Consider the following 20,831-nt stretch of genomic DNA (forward strand, 5'->3'; position numbering starts at 1 on the left):
GAAGTCCTTAGCAATGCATATTACTATAATAATAAATTTTTGATATATTTATAGTAGGAAATGTACAAAATATCTCCATGGAACATGATCTTTACTTAATAGCCTAATCTAAATACGATAATTTTGACCCATACAATGTATTGCTGGCTTTTGCCACAAATATACCCGTGTGACTTATGACTGGTTTTGTGGTCCAGGGTCACAAATCATGAACAGATATAACAGATCAGACAAAAAAAATGCAATTCTTAAAGTTTGTAGATTTTAATGACTTTTCAGACTTACTACGCAATGTAATAACCTGTACGAATGATCCTAAATTATAAAATACTAAAACAAAAATGTTGACAGATTTCATTTAAATTCATCATTATATTTCATTTAAATACACTGTAGACTCAAAATTTATTTTTCTTTATATATGATGAAATAAAAACTAAACAAGTAGCCAAAAGGATAGATTTGTGTGTCAGATTAATTCAGTAACTGCCCCAAATGATACATTTTATTGAATGATTTATTATTTTATGTATTTATTTTAATAGAAAGAACTGATAATGTAAGTCATTGTTCAATTGACCACTGGTTGTGTTGCACGTTTTTCATTCACTAAAAAGAACCGGCTCATAAAAGTCTTTATGGCTGTGTATTAGTGCCACAAAACAAAATCAAATAGGCCTATACTTATGACCCACTTTCTTGAAAGGGAAGGGAAAGTGAAGTGACGTGTGCTCTGCATTTAACCCATCCAAGTGCACACACACAGTATAGTGAACACTATAGTGAACACACACACACCGTGAACACACACAAGCAGTGGGCAGCCATATTGCTGCGGCGCCCGGGGAACAGTTGGGGGTTCGGTGCCTTGCTCAAAGGTCTCACCTCAGTCGTGGTATTGAGGGTGAAGGAGAGCGCTGGTTATTCGCTTCCCCACCAACAATTCCTGCCCACAACCTTCAGGTTACAAGTCCGACTCTCTAACCAGTAGGCCACAACTGCCATTCTCCTTCTCAATTTAGTTATAGTCACAACAGGCACAGTATATTCTTAAAAGACTGCAACAAAATATGAGCAATTAATCATGTATTAAAGAATGGGCAAGCAGTAGTGTGGATACAGTATAGTTTGGAGATTTTATTTTATTTATTTACGAGTTTTTATTTATTTTGATTAGTATATTAATGTGCATAATGTGCTAACATTTCATATTACTTGTTATAGTAGTAATTTACTATTTAGCAAGAACAACAATACTGTGTAAGGTGTTCTTCAACATAATTATAATCATGATTTCTAATGACTATAATCAGTACTTCTGTAAATGACATTTTAATGAAGGGTAAAGTGTGACAATATGTTATTTAAAGGGCGGTTCCAGATTATGCAGTCAAAACTGTTTACCTTTATCTAAGTGACAGGAAAAACAGCAGCGTGTGCCAAGCAGTCCATCACTGCTAGTGCTAACTGGACATTGTTGCCCAAGGCAGGTTATTCTCATTTGTTCACTTCTAAAGTGCAACAAGCTGACAAAATATCAAGCGAATCAAAACTTAATTCTCCACCTGACAACTTAATTTCAGTTTATATGCTTTCTGCAAAAATTTCCTCCACAAATACATACATTTTTCTTTGTTTAAAGCTCACATTCAGATGCAGATTTAGAATCAAAGTTAAAAGTACAAGTAGAGTAGAGAGGTTTGCCATTCACATTTAATATGTCCTCCTGATGGATCTACAGTTTGTTGCAATGTGACTATTTGTGCATAGGTGTGTTTTTGGTTATTATAGTGCAGGGAAATTAGGCAGGCATAAATTAGGTTTGTTTGTTCACAGGTCATCAGTCTCCCCATCAAATGGTATAGTATCCAACTCCATGTGAATGCTGCCAGGTTCAGCGCTACCCCCCCAACCGATGGGTGTGCGGTTAAAGGAGGGTCGTCCGCCGATATCTTGCTGGTACACCACTGATGGTTCAGGCTCCTCAATGGCAACATCGATGTCTGGCAGCTGGAAGGTCATCAGCTGAGAGGCCTTCTCAAAGCCTCCATAGGGCATAGCACTCCTAGACAGAATTAGAGATCATAAAAAGAGACCATAGGACTGAAAGGTACGATTGCAGAATGCACAGGAACAGAGGCAGATTGTTCAATGTAATGCAACTGCACCTGTTAAAGCTCTTAAATTTTTGCAGCTCCTTATAAGAGTAGGGTCCTGGCATTTGAGCCTTCATTGTAGCTAGAAGGTCTTCGTTGCCCTTCATAGCCCGTTCCCAAGGCGAAACGTATATCTTCCCAAATGCATCCGTCTTTTTAGCCTTTTCCAAAGCACTTTCCTCACCTATAGAGAAACATAAACTGATTGAAACTGTTCAATCTAATACACAAAAGTAAAAACGTTTGCCCAATACTTCAATTCTGTTTTTCATCATTTACTCCCAAACCTCTATGACTGAATGTCAATGTGTCCAAATTAACACTGGACTCCATTGACTTTCAATGTATAAACAAAAAACAAATGAAACCTTTAAAAAGTGTTCTTTTGTGTTCCACAGAAGAAGTCAAACAGATTTGAAAAAGCACAAGGATAAGTAAATGATTATGATTTTTTTCTCTTTAACAACAGCGTTATTTTTAGTTTATGTGCTTTTATCATAATTTGTATTCATTTGTGATCTTTTTAAATTTTACTATGTGGATTGAATTTGTTTTTATTTCAGTTATAGTTTTACTTCAGTTTCAGTTTTTATTTCCAGCTAGTATTTTTAGAGTTTCAACTTAAAGACAACATCTGTAATTTATTTTCAGTTTAAGTTTTTCATCTAATATTTATATTTTATTTAATTTCAGCTTTATTTCAATTTACAAAAATTGTATTAATAATTGTTGTTTTAGCTAGCGAGAATTACCCTGTTTAACACAAGTTTCATTGTGAGTCTCCATGGCAGTTTCTAGTGTGGGTGAGCTGACTATAGTGTATAAAGGTCTCCATCTGGGTTCCTACTCACTCTGTGAGGCATCTCCTGACACACCATCCTTCCCTCCTGCTCCTCCTGCTCCTCCTGCCCCTCCGGCACCCCCAGCTCCTCCAGCGAGCCCACCTGCTAGCAGCCCACCCCCTGCTCCCTTGCCATAGCTTCCGGGTTTGGGAGGAGGCACTGGTGCTTGGCCAGCCTGACCAGCCATCTGTCCACCAATCAAGCGGCCACCAACATCCATCATCTGGCCCCCCAGGCTGGGCACGAATTTCTGGAGGTTATCCTTTACACAGAGTAACATGATAATTAGTGGAAAAGTTTCCAAATCAGCATTCAAATCATGTTTGGAGTGTTCAATTTAAATAAGAAATAAGAACATGACCAGAATAAAGAATCAGAGATGAATGTAGAACATTGACATATAGAAGAACTGTGATTTAGGAATAATGACCCTTTAATGCAAATGAACTTCAATCTGAGAACAAATACACAGATGTGCAGAGCTCTTAGTCTGCCTTACCATGGACTCACTACTGAAGAGGTCGGGGTTGTTCTCATAGATGAACCTCTCCACACGAATCTGCCTCATCTTGAACATCTTGGAGCCTTTGTTCTTCATAAGGGATAGTTCCTCCAGCATGATGTCCTTGGGTGCCCTGATTTTCTTCCCCAAGTCAAACTCTGAAGCCTCAGGCTCTGATTCATACTCTATAAAAAAAAGTTTTATGTTTATATATTATGTAATGACAAAATTCTGTTATCAATCTTTTACAAAATAGCCAACACGCTAAGAAAAGGTTCTATATAGAACCTAAAGGGTTCCATAAACAAACATGCTTTATCACTAGAAAATGAAATGAAATAAACCATTAAACACGAAAGCATTATGCAAAAAAAAATTATACTTTTATATGAATCTGAAACCACCAGTAAGTGGCGGTAAGTCTTAATAAGTGAGTCAAAGAATCATTCATTCACTGATTCGTTCACCTGCTGATTCATTCATGAACGAAACACCACAATGTGTTGGAGATGCAACTTTTGTATTTTCCATGAAATGGAGCAAATACAGTCTAAACTGACATTACTGTGTTTAAATCCTCTCAGTTTTTTTTTAAGTTACACTTAATATTGTCACATTTTCCTGGTTAAATATTACTTTACATAAAAAAACAATTCTATTTTGAACGCGGAACACACAAGAGGCGGGACTTCTCTTGTGAACCAGTCATAGCCAATCATAACCAATTATATCCATCCAATCATACACACCTATCAATCATACCTTTTTTTTAAAGATTTATGCATTTCGGTTAATAGTAAAATTCCATCAAATTGAATAATACTGACATATTTTAATTGAATAATTGAGCAGTAGTGTGATGGAGGCAGTGCCTCCTCTCAGGTGACTTCCCCCAATCATTCTCAGTTACTCTCTACTAAACCCACCGCACACTTTAGAGACTCTGTTAAAAGTCACTGGGCTCAAGGGAGGCAAAAGAGAGATGCTGTTGGACAGTGTTACTTTTGAAAAATTTGAATATATGAATATATATATTCATTTATGGCTTTAAAAAGGGCAGTTATCTAGTGAGAGACCAAAAGGGCAGTTGGGGTCTTTTATCTCTGATTAACTTGTATTTTAACTGTGCTTAGAAAGAAAAACAGGTCCTGGATTCTCTAATATCAAGTGTCGTCATTCATATTTATACAGATGTAACTATTTTTCTGCATTGTAACTAAATAGCTATAAGTCATCCTACCACCCACTGTTTGTGCTGGAAAATCACCCACAGTTCCTTGGAAATGTTCATGACTGTTAATATAAACAATAGATTTATTTGAAATTTATCAAGTCTATTTCTGCATTAGATTTAACATCCCTCGTTGCCCTAACATGGATTAAGTGTTTCCTAGCATCTAAATGTTGCCTAAGGAAAAACAAACACATACAACGGTCACAAGAGTCTTTTGTCAGACTTCACACAGTTCTTAAGCTAAATTTTCCAATCTTTCACAACAACAATTTTTAACTCACTTTAAAAAGCATGAAAAGGAACGTATCAATTTGGCTTGCTTTCCGCTAAAGACACTTATGTAATGTTCTTTCAGTGGATATGTGTCCCATGATTATAATGATGAGGGGGAGAAGAGGTGCTCTGGTAATAATCAGAGACACAGCTGACATTTCAGCTATGAAATCTACAAGATACATGTTGTCCCTGACATATTACTCCTCATTAAAACATTTTAAATCGAGACGCATGAAACCTCAGTGACAGGTCCTGAATTTAAGATGATGTTCCCAATAAACTGTTTCAAAGTGACACCCAGGCTGCCTACACAGGCGATCGAGCAGGTTGTATACTGTTTGCGTTATTGCATGGTCATAATCTAATCTCTTTAATGACATCTTTCAAAGAAGACACCTTCACACCTGTCAGCAAGGCTAAACAAACTCACTCTATATGAAGCACAAAAGATGGAAAGACAAAAACAACAACACTTATTTAGTCCTAGATCTCAATATCACAGTCAGAAACTGCCCAACCATGTTATTCTAAGCTTTCTAAAATCTGGCATGTATATAAATAACATATTAAAATAATTATTTAATTAATTCATAACCACAGTGCAACAAAAAAGATTTACTTCGAAACAATTTTCACTCAGAAATTGCTAGTAACTTTCACAAATAATTACAAACAAACAGCAAGTAGCACTAAACATGACATTTTGAAGGAGTAAGACTGAAGTGGTATTTCCTTGAAAAACATACTCTAATAATATTTGCATTATTTACAATTTCGAAAAATTATTGACAGTGCATAGCTTCCCTGCCAATCAAGTTTTTCCACTTGTTTCATACACTATATTGCCAAAAGTTTTGGGACGCCTGCCTTTGCATGCACATGAACTTTAACATCCCATTCTTAATCCGTAGGGTTTAATATGGAGTTGGCCCACCCTTTGCAGCTATAACAGCTTCAACTCTTCTGGGAAGGCTTTCCACAAGGTTTAGGAGTGTGTTTATGGGAATGTATGAATCTATTATGGTTATGGGAATCTATGGGCGTGCTTTACACCACTGCATCCGACGCATTGCACTTAGTGATGTAAGGCTTGGATGCAGATGCTCGGCCATGGAAACCCAGTCAATGAAGCTCTCTACACACTGTTCTTGAGCTAATCTGAAGGCCACACGAAGATTGGAGGTCTGTAGCTATTGACTTTGCAGAAAGTTGGCGACTTCTGCACTCTGTGTGCCTCAGCATGCGCTGACCCCGGTCTGTGATTTTTCGTGGCTGAGTTGCTGTTGTTCTCAATTGCATCCACTTTGTTATAATACCACTAACAGTTGCCAAGGTGCTTGATTTTATACACATTTGGCCTTGGAAGTGATTGGAACACTTTAATTCAATGATTTGGAAGGGTGTCCCAATACTTTTGGTAATATAGTGTTTGGATTTATGGAGTGATTAAGCAACAATCAAGCATAAAGTAGAAGTTGTGGGTGTCTTACCATCTTGGGCTATGTTTGACAGGTCAGTGATGATCTTGGAAAGCCTTTTCCTCTTGTTGGGTGGGGCTGGTGTTCCTGATAGAGGCATGATTCCAGACTGGGGAAAAAGAGATCAGAGTAGATTTGACCATATACTAAAACGCATCCTTGTCTTGTCTATTTGCATTAGTTTTTAATTGATGAACATGTATTGTTTTTGTGTTGTAAGCAAACTCTGTAGATGACACAGTTACTCCCTCAGGAATTATGGTGAAGAACAGACACTTGTGTAATAACCTCACATTCCTCATATTGTAAGGACAAGTAGATTTCTGAAGATGTATGTATAATCCACAACAGTGTTTGGTTTGTTTGGGGTGGTAATTTCAGAAAATGAATTTGAGACACAATTGATATGAGCCTTACAGAAAAAGCTAACTCTCGATTCACAACAGGAAATAAATAATTTATGTTTTATGTGGTTGGGTCATTCATAAACTGACAATTTATTGATAAATATTCCAGTTGCTTCTTCATTTTTCCCCCAAACAAAACAAAAAATATTGTTAACTGATCAAGTGTTTTCTGAATTTCACTTTCCATTCTATTAGTCTTTTATAAAATTCCTTTCAAAATCGAATTCTGTAATGACGTGACAGCATTTTTGGTGGGACATCAACAGCACAGATATCAATAAGTAACGGATTAATACATATGGATTATGTAATTGTGTTTGTCTCACTGAAAAACATTGCATCCAAATTTCAGAAATCAGTATGATATATTGTATGCATGTATTATATCGTCCTGGGACCCAGAAAAAAAAGTTTTTTGAATTTAGTATTTTTTCACGTCATTGCATTGTTTACCACGATCCTGGAGGCACACCAACACTGCACATTTTGCATGTGTCCCTAATCAAACACACCTGATTCAAATGATCATCTTATTAGTGGAGACTCAAAGACCTGAAATGGGCGTGGCAGATAAAGGAGACATGCAATGTGCAGTGTTTGTGGGCCTCCAGGATCGTGGTTGGGAAACACTGGTTTAGAGCATAAGAAACAAATATATATATATATATATATATATATATATATATATATATATATATATATATATATATATATATATATATATATATATATATATTTGTAAAATTATCTTATATTCATATTTTATGATATGTCCTCTGTAGTTGACACCAGGACTATAAAATGACATGAATTGCATGTATAGGCAAAACAATGGCATTTATTTTTAATTCACCAATCAATTTTTAGGTTTCAGGATTTTTAAAGACGATTCTGTACTATGTTATGAAATATATAACATAATGCATTGATAAACCATTTTACTTTATGCAATATGTGGGTAAAATGGCCATACTTGGATTTTCCCATTCAATAATGTATTTATACACTGCATCTAATTTGCATATGAATGTGTTCTTGGTGCAACATCTAATGAAAATAGAAGTGTTATAATGGGAGTAATAATTGCCAACATTTTCATAATAATATCTAATATTTCATAGGAACATTGATATGTAATGTCTTTCCCTAATATCCCTATCCACTTGTGTCTCCAAAATGCCTGATAAACATGATTTAAGTCCTGGTGTCCTCTACAGAGGACATTTATGAAATCAATGCCCTGTTTTGTAACAGAAAGTCATATTTTGATTAGAAACCACATAACATTTTCCTGAGATGTTGATTTATAAAAAAACAACTTGAAAATGAATCCGATTTAATTTATAATTACAAAATATGATCATATTTCCATAAGAGTGCTAAACATTAATGTCAGCCGTTTTTAAAGACCAAGAAGAAGTTGTCCTGGTGAAACATCCAAACATTTGGTATCTCTGCAAAGCCCCGAATGTGCTCTTTACAGGACATGTATGAAGTCAGAGAATTCACTCAAATATAATGTCCACTACAGTGGACAAAAGTCTATTCCTGGGTCCCTGGAGGATATGATATCTGTACGTAGTCCATACAGATATGAAACAAACACTGCAGAATATCCAAATTTATGCTCTGTTATTTTCATGCCATATAAAACAAAGTTATAATTAATACAATTTAACCCACTTTTCTACTTTCAAAGTCTGGACATGGAAGTCCATTAGTAAAGTACAGTTTGGGCCGATCTTTTAATTTTCTTTTCATCAGTTTTCCTACACACAGTATATCTACTATTTTTTCATAGCTCTGTTAATGGCAAACACTGCATCGACTGTAACTCAATACAGTATGACTATTTTTAAAGCAAGACCTTTAAGTGGCGAGTCGTGGCATTGGTTTATTTTTTTCTCATATATTCTGGATTTGTCACAAACATACACACATAAACACACCTACACGATGCCTTAACGCGTTGTAGAAATTGGAAATCTCCCTCAAACTGAATCGGATTGATGTGTGGTGAGACGAGGGGGGCGCACTGACCCACCCTGTAAAATAATCACAAGCTGGGGTCCACTAGGCTTAAGTTCCCCCAGCTGGACAGTATGCTTTGCATTCCATATAAAATCACCAGCCAGGTTGGGTGGGAGTGTTTAGCACATTCCCACTTTCTGGCAGCAAAAAGACACAGGGCAAATGGAGCATTCGAGCTTGATTATTCCAATCAATGCAACGTTACAATGAGAATATGCCGTCAGTGCTTGCAAACTCTTTGAATGGGTATCACACCAGCAACAGGAGTTATTGCTGGTCATGTTTTCATTGCCGTCATGCAGCTGTTAGTTGAACAGTGTGTGCGGTTAGTAACGTGACAGAAAAAAAATCACATAATCCACTTACCGAGGCTCAAGACTGCTTACAAGACGTGGTCTCAAAGGTATAGTGAAAATAGGAAAAGGCTTGTGGTTAAGAAGTTTACCAATTCCAGGGTACCTTTGACCTGTGGCTGGACCAAGAACCCAAGGCGTGCAAAATACAGTTGGAACTTGGATGGCAGATCTTCATGGGGGGAGGGAGAGTCCGGGTAAGAAAGGGGGGTGAAGGGTAAGGGGGGGCACATTTGGTCTGCACAGCACTTTGCTGATGGGAATATCAAGAGACTAATATCTTTCTTGCAGATGCTTCATTGGCTAAATATAGAGAGAAGGAGAGGGAACGGGTGATTGCACATAGTTATCAAATAGCTTCAAGAGGCAAAAGGGCAGTGGTAGATTTGCACTTTTTCTTCTTTGGTTAGTCACCTTCTACTTGTGAGAGGATTTGCACTTTTTAAATCCAACAGGGGCCCCTAACTGAGCTAAATTTATTTTTATGATAATGATTTAAGCACTCAGAGGGGTCAGTGTTGGACAGGGCAGCCAACTTTACTCCAATATAACATGGTTCTAAATAGTTGTAGTGTGAATGAGACAACTAGTGGTGAAATTCACAAATTTGCACAGGGCGCAATCTCACAAGTTTGACATAACTGCCCGGGTAAAGGTTCTATATAGAAATTTTTCTTTGAATCAGCAGAGTAATCCTTTGAATTTATATAAAAAAGGAAATTTAGCCTACTGAAAATTCCTATAAATAATATCATTCCCTTTCATTACTCCATAATGTCTCTGCCTGTCAGGAAGTATTATTTCAGGTGACATTTCTCACCTGTCTCAGAGACAATGCTTATTATATCACTTTCTCACCCACATCATTTGCACTGCATGAACCTGAGAACTCGTCAGATTCTTGCTATCTTTTTCGATTCAGGAAGGATCCACTCATAAATGGAGTCTAAGTTGGGAAAGCTTGGAGCAGCCATAAAAAGTGTCTGAACATTATCAGCCCTAAATATAGGAGGAGAGCATATGCATGAGAATGGTGCCAGCTTCAGCTGTAGTCGACTCGTCCAACAGTGTGCAATGCCACATTTCATCGCTACTAAGTTTTACAAGAAAGAGTATTGATTATTTGGCCGTATAAAATGACATTTATTGTGATTTTAATTGATAAAGAAAATAGGGTTTTGCGAGTGTTTTTTGTTGTTGTTGTCTTTTTACAGAAAAATAAGAAAACGCTGAAAGGCTCACTCTCATGTTCCATTACATAACCCGATTTAAATGATGAAAAGTGGGACATAAGCGCCACCATGTGGTGATTAGTCACACACGTGTGGTCTTAGTCTTCCCAAAAGGGACACATTGACACTGATCATTGTTTTCTTCAAATAAATTACTCTGAAACATAACACACCAAAGATTAAACGAGTTTTGCCATTTTTCATAATGGCTTTTTTAATAACACACCATTATGCTTGACAGCGTACAACTGAGACATTAGGCTCATGCACAGGTTTTTTTTGCATATCATGAGACAGAGACATTGTGTGAAATTTCAGGCATGTTTTATTCAAACTATTGACTGTATTAGAAATACATGACACTTTCGGTTACAATCACTTGTTTCCTAAAGTTCAGCTGAGCTCATTATAAGCATTGCAAAAACAAAATCACCAAAGACATTAACCACAAAGTGGATTTTTACAAAGACAGACACATTGATCTAATGATTTGTACAACTGCCCAAATTAAGAGAGCTGAACAATGTAAAACTTTAGTCTATAAAATAAAACATGATAACAAACGAACTGGAGAGACAAACTAAATTGTGGCTCAGGTTTTAAAAACCATCTCTGTTTTTGTTAACTTCTTATTCAATTTCTAAATGTACTTTTAATAAAGGAGACATTTTAAAAACAAAACATTCTCACCTGCCAGTACTTCAATCATTATTTATTCATCCTCTCTGTATATCTAACACGCATTAATATAAACTGATTTCCTTTCTTTCAACCTCAATCCATTGTTCCCTTAATGTTACAAGGCCTCCTTTAGATTTTTCTTTTCTCTAAAGACATTGCAATATTTTTGAGGAACACGTTCAAAAAACACCCACAACAATCAGCCTCACTGCCACAAATGCCATTTAAATATGTCATGTTGCTTTGAGTATTCTGACTGATTCTAGTAAAGCCAGTTGGCTAATAAACCTTCTGATAATCCTGGACAGTGCTAGCTTTGCACTTTTTATGCCTGTCTTCATGCGACAGATTTGCTTCAGTGCTCAAATAGCCTACATGTCTGTCTCTAGGACTCTTTCCAACACTGTACCTTTCCAACACTTACTGATTTGACCACTTGAATACGTTTCAAAAAACAAAAAAAAAATGAAAACATAAGATTTTCATTAATGCCACCCGTTTAATGTATTGGTGCTGGTATATAAGGACCACGCTTCCAGCCAGAGCACATTTTAAAGAACCAGCCTGGTTTCCCTGTATACTTTGCTCCTACAAATAGGCTGTGACCCTAGTGCACCTGTTCAGTTCAGGCTCTGCCAGAAGAGATATCATTTCTGATTGACCTAAGAGCATACAACAAAACAAAGGCTTAGCTTGCTTCATTTTCTTAGGTATTTTTTCCATTCTTAAAAATGTCAAGTAGATCAAGGTTTAGCAAAGTGATGATACTTTTGTATGTAAAAGGTGCCAAAAGTCAAAACTCTCGTCTTAAAGAAGACATTTTGAAAGAAAATATCTCAAAATACCTCAGTCAAATCCATGTTATATTTCAGTCCAATCCATGTGAAATGTTTTTCTAGGCACCATGTCAGAATGTAGTTTTCTTCATCCCTATAAGATTGGGAACACTGCACTGCAAAACTCTATTGTCTAGAAGTCACTGACAAATAAGTACTCTGTGACACATGACTGTCAATGGCTTTACAATATTACAGTATTACATTTTGTATTTTACTTGTTAGAACCCCTTTTACTACTGTAACCTGATGTATGAATGTAGCAAGATATCTAATGAAAAAAAAAATGCATAAGGGAACTGATTGGGTTGAGAAAAATGGGCATGAGGGAGCCAGACCAAATATAAGTTTGCTAAAACAGTGCCTGGTTAATATCCAGTTTGCCCACAGGAAGAGCAAGTTACACTTCGATTGTTGTTTACAAAAAGCCAAGATAAATTGTTCACAGTAAGACCAGGAATATGCATTGAGAAATGCATGCATGTAGGTTCAATTTTGATTTTTTACATTGGTGGTTTAAAACATATTGATGAACATTTTGCAGAAATGTTTTTTTCAGTTAAATTTTGAAACACACTGATCCAAAGCACAAGATAATATACTTCACTGTATATTTTCATATGAAATGAATAATATAATTTATTTGTTTCTTCAAGTTATATTTAAACAAATGTTAACACATTGATCATATTTGAAAAGTATGAATTTTGAGTCTGGAGTAGAAGCAGATGGTTTAGCTTCTTCCACATATAAATTAATACTGTCATTGAGGTAGGGTTCCAGGCCTCCAGACGTGGGGCTGAATACCCACTTTTGTTGCAATAAAGCGAGGTTTGGGAACTTGAATTGGAGACTTTAAAGGGTTTGGTGGTAGGGCACTTAACTCAGGGGCACTCTTAAACTGTTTGGCAGCTTGGAGCCCAGAGTAGCTTAGGCTTGACATACTTGACATGGGAGCTGGAGGTGAGTATGGCATGGGATGAGGTATTGGCACAGTTGAAATTTTGGGGAGCTCTGGAAGGCCTGGGGCCCGTGACGGTGCTGGAGTTGATTCAGGCACAGGTCCAGGTGGAGGAGACGTCATATAAGAATGAGAGATGTGCTCGCCAAGCGTGGTTCTTGAGCGTGGTACAATCACTGTGGGGTTGAGAGTTGGTGCTGACATTGGGGTGGGAGTGGAGAAACGTTTGATTTCATACACACGTGCCGCCTTTACTGGGACCTGCTTGGGTGGTGTCAGAGTGTGGCCCTCCTTCTGTTGCCTCTGGTAGGAGGGGATTGAAGACTGCGTGCCAGTGCCGCCACCAAAACTAAACATTGCAGAGTTCAGTTGGTAAGGCTGCCGCCTCATGAAATCCAAGGCCTTGATACCCTCTTTTGGGACACCATAACTACCCTTATTTCCTTTGAAACTTCCCTCAGACACCTTGGCACCACCACGTTGCACACCAACAGGACAGGAAGGAGACAGCAAGGGGTTGTAACCTATTGGTGGAGGGGCACGAACATTAGGGGAATACTTCCATTGGGATGGGGTTGGCAAGGGTTCCCGTGGTTGGATCAAGTCTATGACTGATTGGGATTGTTGGGGTTGGAGAGTTACAGGCTGCAGATATGGAGAGTCTACAACAAACAAATCCATGCGACTCTGTCTACGAGCAAACAGCTCTGCACCTTTTCCCTCTGCCTGAGGTATCTGTGACATTTCTGGGATGACACGTGGCTTAGGAGCCACAGGTGGTGGGACTCTTGTCCTATTGTCATCATTGTTATGGTCAATATTTTCAGGTTCATAATATCCACACCTGGGTCTTTCGTCGAAGTTCTGCACCATAGACAATAGATCAGGGTTTGGTGAGTTCTTCTTGCTGTCAGGTACCTTAAACATTGGCTTGTACGCACTACGGCGTCGGGAGTCTTGGAGAATACCAGTGCGGCCACCGGTGGAAGAGGTTTTTTCACGATAGACTATTGATGACTGCGAAGTCACAGGGCTTATATGGGTCTCAGAAGTTGCAGAGGTCAAAATAGAAGAGGGTTGGGATGGTCTTGCTATGGTCTGAGGAGTAACAGGAGCTACAGCTGTCACCATGTTGTCAACAGGGATTGCAGGAGGAACAGTTGTTTCGCCGTTTATATGAAAGGTAGGTTCTTGGGTTTGAGAGGTGGCAACTATGGGATGTGGAACTGATGCAACCTGGATGTTTTCAATTGAGGAGCAGTGAAGAGCAGGTTGAGAATATGATTCCACAAACACAGAAGCAGGTGGAGGAACAGACTTTCCAGGCATGAAGGGCTGTGTAGGTATCATTTCAGATCGGACATCTTGACTCATTTGATTGAATGTGACTTGGCTAACAAAGGAGACAGGGATGACACCCATGGCACGCTCCTCTGATGCTGCTGAAAATGAAGGTCCCACCACAGCCACTGAAACAGGTCTGGGTGTCTTCTTACTGACTGCAGGGCGAAACACGACAGGAGCGGTGGCTGCCCGATTGGTAATGCAGCCTGGGGCAAAAGGACGGGCAGTTCTATTTAACACAGAGCTGGCAGGTAGTTCTGGTAGAGGAGTTGGTGGTGTAGGCATCACAGTTTCAGCAGAAGGTGCTGAGGCATTAGTTTGGGCCACCACATTGGGGGCTGGAACCATTGTGCTTGAAGTATCCCTGTTAACCATAACATGGACAGCAGGAATGGCCTGAGGTGTGCTCATCTGTGTCATGTTTTGTGTTTCTGCTGGTGGAACCTCATGATGTAGTGTTTTGGAAGGTCTGGCAGGTTTTGGAGCAACTGGTGGTGGGTGGACATTGGGCTTTGTCAATGAGTCTGGTTGTGGTTGAGGTTGCAGTGTTTGAGGATGTGCTTGCGTCTCTTTCAGTACAATGCCCAGCATTTGGCTGTGTAACTGTTCTTGCGCAGCTTCCATTTTCTTCGAATGTTCCTCAGCCCTTCTCCTCTGCTGCTCAAACAACTGTGCCCCCTTCCCAGACGTATCACTCAAACCAGGACTGAGAGCACCGCCCTCTCCTTCCTGACATCTGGAAGCAGATCTTTTCTCTAGCATCTCAAGATAGTCGCTGTCCCAAGTGGGGTCCGGTGCAGCAGAGAAACCTTCCTCATCAAATTCTGATTCACTGCCAGGAAACATGCCATCCTCTTCTTGAGAGTCTTGCCTCATGTCCTCATCAACACTTCCAAAGCTGGTTAATGTGTATTTCTTGGAGCGTTGCCGGCGCTTTTTAAACATCAAAACACCCTTTGAATGAGGGTTTGGTGCATCCGTCAGCAGTGAGGCGATGGTGCGGCACTTGGAACGAGCTTCTTTCACCTGTTTGTCCATGATCGTCTCTCCACGGTTCAATTCTGCATAACATGAGATGAAAAATTTGAGACAAAATTGAAATATAATAGATCATATATAATCAGATAATCAGATATAGTGTTGAATAAAGTCAGCAGTAGTCTTCTCACTTATTAGGCCTGTTTAGCAAAATCAGTGCAGAAACCATTACAGCTTTTCTATGTCCACGCACTTGCTAAATTTATCTCCTCTGCTAGGAGGAGTTAGGATAGTTAAATATAGTTCTTTTAACAGTTTTCAAATAATTTTGCAACAGGGACCAACTTATTATATAAATATGTAGCAATTAGAGGAAAAGAGCATAGTGCCAAATTGATTTGTCTACAATGGGAACATGCTTTATTTACAAGTGCTTAATTGTCGTCCCTTAGAAGAGCATAAGAATTTTTAGAGTACAGATTAGAGTTGTTTTTAGATTTATGACTGTTTATTTATGCTGGTGCTTGAAATGACACCGCTTCAAATAGCTGCAGCTCTGAAGATGCTTGTACACTCTATAAAAAAGGTACTGTGTGGCACATGACCCAAGCCTAAAACTAACCACTAAGTCTAACCTCTAACCTAATCCCTAAACCTAACCATTAGTATAACAGGGAATTAATTTAACTAGAATTAATGTAAATCATGAGGTGTAGCCATTTAATTGGATTTAATAACTGTTGAGTAAATGATTGAATGGTAATCATTGTACATATTTTTCACACATATTTAACATAAATGTTCTATTAATAGCACATTAGATTCCACAGCAAGTAATCTCAGCATAAACACAGATGTCAATGCGTTGTTTACCACCTGATCTGGGATCTACAAACACACATTCCCCAGCTGCAGTTCAGGATCAGTGTCATACCAGCATTACTAGTGTCCCGGCAATGGAATGTAAAACCTGTGTAGCTAATTGTGCGCATCTCATTTTATGAACACTAACCTGTCTTCTGAAGCATGCTAATGTGGACGACTTATACTGATGATATTTAAGAGACTCTAAATTCCAGCCAGATGTTGAAACAATACTGAGGATACTAACAATACGGTCCAGTATTTCAGCTGAGAATCTAGGTAGAGAGAATGAGGCCTGTGAGGAGCACTGTCACCTGATATGAGCAAGCAGCTGGAGATGCTTATGCCAGCTCATGCAAAGCAGTGCTCAGGTTATCAACCCTGTGAGCTTCAGGACAAATATAGACACCGGTGGGGGCTAAAAGACTCAGCATGATCAACCCTCGTCTCTTCAAGGGTTTACATGCAGGCAACCACAAGCAGTGACTTTAAGAACACATTTACAAAGCAAAGCAAGTGTTCATGACAGCAAGCCAATCACGAGAGCAATCGTCTTCAAATACTCACTTGCTTGTTTTGCTTTATCCATGTATGTTAATGTGAGTTCCTCATCCACTGGATTGTCAACTGGCCCAACCATGGGCACCAACTGACTACGAGAGCTCAGCATAAGAGCTTCTTTGGCTCTCTCTGGAGAAACAAGAGGAACGTTTGTGGGCTCCTGAAACCCACTGTCTTCTTCCATTAGCCCTTCTCGTGGGTTTTGGTCATCCGCGCTCATGGATGAGGTCTCGGTGGAGGTCTGTGAGGACCAGGCTCCATGGGCAGGGGGCTGGTAAATCACTTCTCTGCGGGCTACACCAGGCAATGCGTCTTCCCTCTTATTAGACCCCAAAAGATTGTACATTTGGGCATCTGAGGCACTGTCATACCCACTCATTTCTGAAGTCTCTGCTCCCTCTGGTGAGGCTCGAGCAGCCTTGCCAGGCGAATTGCTGGGACTGCGTCGTTTGGGTTTGCGTTGCCTCTCATGAGCAGCAACATCTGCATCGCTGTCCGTTTCTCCGTAGTAGGCTTCACTGCCCGGCGGGGAGGTCAGTCCACTGCGTCCGGTTGGGGATATCAGGGATCCACGGTGTATCTGCCGCACACTGGACTGGTGAGGTCGGGAGCTGGATGGTGACATGGCCCTAAGGGCAGCACGGTACTCTTTATCAATGCGGGGAGAAGGAGCTCGAGCAACCAGAACCACCGACTGGAAGCCAGCCGGTGCCCTGATAGACATGTGAGAAGGTAAAATAGCACAGGGGTGGTCAGAAACAATAGCTCACAGCAGCCCTGGCTTGGAGGTCTAAATACAGTCATTACAGTCATTTACTTTCAGCTCCCATTTGAGTTAAACACACACATAAGCATTGGCATGGTTTACCTCCTAACTCGGATGTGTAACGTTCCTGGCATGCTGTCGATCAGGTTCATGACCTGGGCGTGCGACAGACTCCCACAGGAATTCTCATTGATGGACACCAGCTCATCTCCCTCACGCAGTCCGGCCCGACATGCTTTGCTTCGCTTACGCACCTACAGGATAAATGCAAGTTGATCATGTCAAGAAGCCACGGATATTTTACATGGAAAAGGCAAAGACTAAGGCATTGATATAACAAAATAAGTAAAAAGTAGACCTGCAAGGAATCACAACGAGTGACATATGAATTTGGTCATATACGTTTATAAATTCATAATTAGGGTCTTCAATTCACCTATCCTGCATGTGTTTGAATTGTAAGGGAAACCAAAGCACACACATCAACCTTGGGAGAGCATGCAAACTCCACACCAAAAGGCCTCCTTACACAGCCGGGACTTAAACCAAGGACCATCATGATGTGAGGCAACAGTGCTACCCACTGAGCCACTATGTCACCCATAAACGCAATAAGAAATATATATTCCAAAATAATAATATAGTTCTTAATAAATGTTTCCATAAATAAGCGAGAAGAGCCAGCACAAATTTTTATATTTACAGTATGATTGTTTAAATAAGAATGGAAACCACACAGTAGCCTGGGATAGACAATTAACAGACACTGCCTATGTGCCAGTGTTAGTGTTGTTTCTCAATTGGACCTTGCAATGCCATTGCTCAAACCCCTGTCCTGTCTGTCATCTTACTCAGCACAGGAAGAGCTCTGATTTCAATGGTTTTGTTCACAATGACAGGCTGCACGTCTTCCTGAAGCTGCAATAATCAGTCTATAAATACTTACATTTATACTATAAATAAGGACAGTGTGATGTGTTAATGACATTTTACATTCTCTGCTCTGTAATACTGCGTGAAAGCTCCTGAGTCAATATACTTGATGTTTAAAGCTAGAATAGGCAATGTTTTTCATAAACACTTTTTGTTATACTGGTTGAAACGCTCTTCATATCCTGATAGCAATCTATAGTTGACGTGGTCTAAATATTGAAAATGTACATATATCTTGTGCTTTGAGACATGGTGTAGATCAATGTTGTTTCTTTTGACGCTTTTTGCTCCAGCTGTGTGCTCGTTCATGTGTTTTGGAGGAGGCGTGGCTTTAGAGGGAGGGTGGGGTCAGTCTGATTGTGCAAAACAGACTAAAACAACATGGAACATGGGTCAGTGATCTGGTTTTCCATTTATCAGGTTGCCTGGGGTTTTTGGGATACAGCAGGTTGTGAATGCAGAGGTTACAGGTTCAGGACCTAGTGGTGCTGGGATCTGGAGACTGCCCTGTCTACATCTTGTTCTGGGGGAGTGTCCATACCATTAGTTTAATCTAATTCCCTTTTGATGAAAAGCATCTAGCTAGCAATAAACCCCCACAAAAAAACAAAACTTCTTATGATAGCCAGATTAATGGATGCAAACTACTATTAACAGGTAACATTATTACACAGAGATCCATAACCACCGTTGCTACTCTTGGCCTGAATGATCAGTTTCGGTATCAGATCGGTATAATTTTTACAACCACATGACCACCAGAATAGTTGCTTTATCATTACTTGTAAATGCATTATATAAAGGACGTTCCTGTATAAAGAAAACAAAGTCTGCTGGAATTGGGAGAAAGTAGAGTGATTTCTTTGAGAGATGACAAGCATGGTGTGGCATGGGACCAAATTAAATTTAATTAGGACAAATGTTATTAAATATGACCTGAATCCTCAAAGGCTGAGAACAGTCTAACTAAAATGTGTGCGAGAGTAGCCTATAAAGTGCAACAACCCCAATTTATATCATATAAAAACAGCAGAAATCAACATCACAAGATTGACACATTAGCTTCTCATGAGCTATAAATTACATCAAATATTTCTGCTAATTATCATTCTACATATGAAGCTTTATTCCACAAACTTGGCTTGTTACTGGTAATAGACCCTTGAATTATTACTATTGCTAAATTTGTCTGCAGTTCAGATAGTACTTGAAAGTTCACAGCTCTATGAATCATTTTGCTTTTTTGGTAAAGGATCAGTTCCACACCACACTCAGAGTTCAGGGGCCTTTGCTTCTGGTGTCCATTACATCCCAAGGCTGCTTTAAGCATCTTAAGTTTCTCTAGAACTGTAGAATTGTAGGCTGACATAACGTTCACCCCGGATTCACAGACAAGGCTTAAGCTAGTCCCAGACTAATGTGCATGTTTGAGCATTTTTAATTGAAAGCAACTTGCACTTAAACTATGTCAGTGCCATTTGTTTGTCTCAAGATTACTTAAATGTCCTAATTGAACTAAAACCTAATCCTTGTTTAGTCTAAGCCCTGTCTGTGAAACCAGGCCTAAAAGTCTTGTATAGTGCACTCCTTTTAAGTTCATTTTCTGCTGATGGGTTTCCAGCAATCATACCTTGGCGACCTGCAGAGGCATCTGGTGCTCGATTCCTCCCTGTAGTCGGAAGCCCCATGGTGCTCCTCCGGAAAGGGTGATGATAACCTCCTCAGCCACCATGGTGCGGTCTGTGCTTGCGTCTATGACTCAGTTTGTTGGCTAGGGGGGGCCCTCAGTATGCACGGTCCATGTTATTATAGGGCCCCCTCAGAGAAGACAACTACTACTGCAACCATGTCCTAGGGTTCCTTCTAGTTGCCCACCTGAGTGGAGTGTCTCACACGAATACACACAGATCCCCTCCCACACCCTGAGCTGGATGCTGGTGATAGGGGCGCAGCCATAAAGGAAGTTAAAATAGAGAGGGAAAGAGAAGAGATACCCACCGTCTCGCTATGAAGTGGAATCTTGTGTTGGATGAAGGTAGGAACTAGTTCATCACAGCTGTGCTGTCACTCACAGAGCTGGCTTGAAGGCAGGGGGGCGTACATTGCAGATTTAAAAATAGCCCTTTGCCTCTCTTGCGAAGCGGGCAAGCTTTTTAACGACTTCAGAATAGCAACAAGTTGATTTGAGTCTGAAATTGAAAGAAATGACTGTCATTGAAAATACCTTATAATCTAACCTTTCTTTTCTGTAAAGGGTGGTCAAGGAAGTTCCAGTGTGGTTATTCTTTTCTAGGTGTTCTATAATAACATCAGGACCTTCTAATAGTGTGGCATGGATCACAGAGCTGGTTTGTTTTATCATTGCATCTGTACACATACTGACAGCAGACCTGTTC

General features: G+C 39.5%; 2 protein-coding genes across 5 annotated transcripts; both read right to left on the reverse strand.

The window, feature by feature from the left end:
* Nucleotides 1-242: 242 nt before the first annotated feature.
* Nucleotides 243-9,557, reverse strand: myoz1a (myozenin 1a). The gene is made up of 6 exons (XM_079841977.1): nucleotides 9,293-9,557; nucleotides 6,501-6,597; nucleotides 3,498-3,685; nucleotides 3,008-3,260; nucleotides 2,169-2,340; nucleotides 243-2,065 (listed from the first exon to the last, which is right to left on the reverse strand). The coding sequence occupies exons 2-6, from the start codon at nucleotides 6,586-6,588 to the stop codon at nucleotides 1,831-1,833; spliced, it is 936 nt and encodes a 311-aa protein (XP_079698103.1). The 5' UTR covers nucleotides 6,589-6,597; nucleotides 9,293-9,557; the 3' UTR covers nucleotides 243-1,830.
* A 1,135-nt stretch (nucleotides 9,558-10,692) lies between these two features.
* Nucleotides 10,693-20,808, reverse strand: synpo2la (synaptopodin 2-like a). Of its 4 annotated transcripts, none has more exons than XR_013818369.1 (5): nucleotides 20,066-20,444; nucleotides 17,605-17,756; nucleotides 16,743-17,365; nucleotides 12,038-15,394; nucleotides 10,693-11,854 (listed from the first exon to the last, which is right to left on the reverse strand). XR_013818369.1 is itself a non-coding variant. In XM_079841975.1 (4 exons), exons 1-4 carry the CDS (start codon nucleotides 20,165-20,167, stop codon nucleotides 12,792-12,794), a joined length of 3,564 nt encoding a protein of 1,187 aa, XP_079698101.1. In that variant the 5' UTR covers nucleotides 20,168-20,808; the 3' UTR covers nucleotides 10,699-12,791. The 4 variants fall into 4 exon arrangements, 2 of the variants coding, with proteins under 2 accessions (XP_079698101.1, XP_079698102.1); XR_013818370.1 differs by having other exon boundaries at nucleotides 16,743-17,449; XM_079841975.1 differs by having other exon boundaries at nucleotides 10,699-15,394; nucleotides 16,743-17,449; nucleotides 20,066-20,808.
* Nucleotides 20,809-20,831: the final 23 nt, after the last annotated feature.

Source organism: Gobio gobio (genome assembly GCF_949357685.1).
Source record: "Gobio gobio genome assembly, chromosome: 18".
Lineage (NCBI taxonomy): Eukaryota > Metazoa > Chordata > Actinopteri > Cypriniformes > Gobionidae > Gobio > Gobio gobio.

Coding starts and splice junctions, on each gene's coding strand:
- myoz1a (XM_079841977.1), bottom strand. CDS start 6,588: ATGCCTCTATCAGGAACACCAGCCCCACCCAACAAGAGGAAAAGGCTT. Junction 3,261..3,497: donor TCTTCAGTAGTGAGTCCATG/GTAAGGCAGACT, acceptor CTCTGTGTAAAG/GATAACCTCCAGAAATTCGT. Junction 2,341..3,007: donor GTCAGGAGATGCCTCACAGA/GTGAGTAGGAAC, acceptor GTTTCTCTATAG/GTGAGGAAAGTGCTTTGGAA.
- synpo2la (XM_079841975.1), bottom strand. CDS start 20,167: ATGGTGGCTGAGGAGGTTATCATCACCCTTTCCGGAGGAGCACCATGG. Junction 17,757..20,065: donor TGCCTCTGCAGGTCGCCAAG/GTATGATTGCTG, acceptor TTTATCCTGTAG/GTGCGTAAGCGAAGCAAAGC. Junction 17,450..17,604: donor TTACACATCCGAGTTAGGAG/GTAAACCATGCC, acceptor CATGTCTATCAG/GGCACCGGCTGGCTTCCAGT.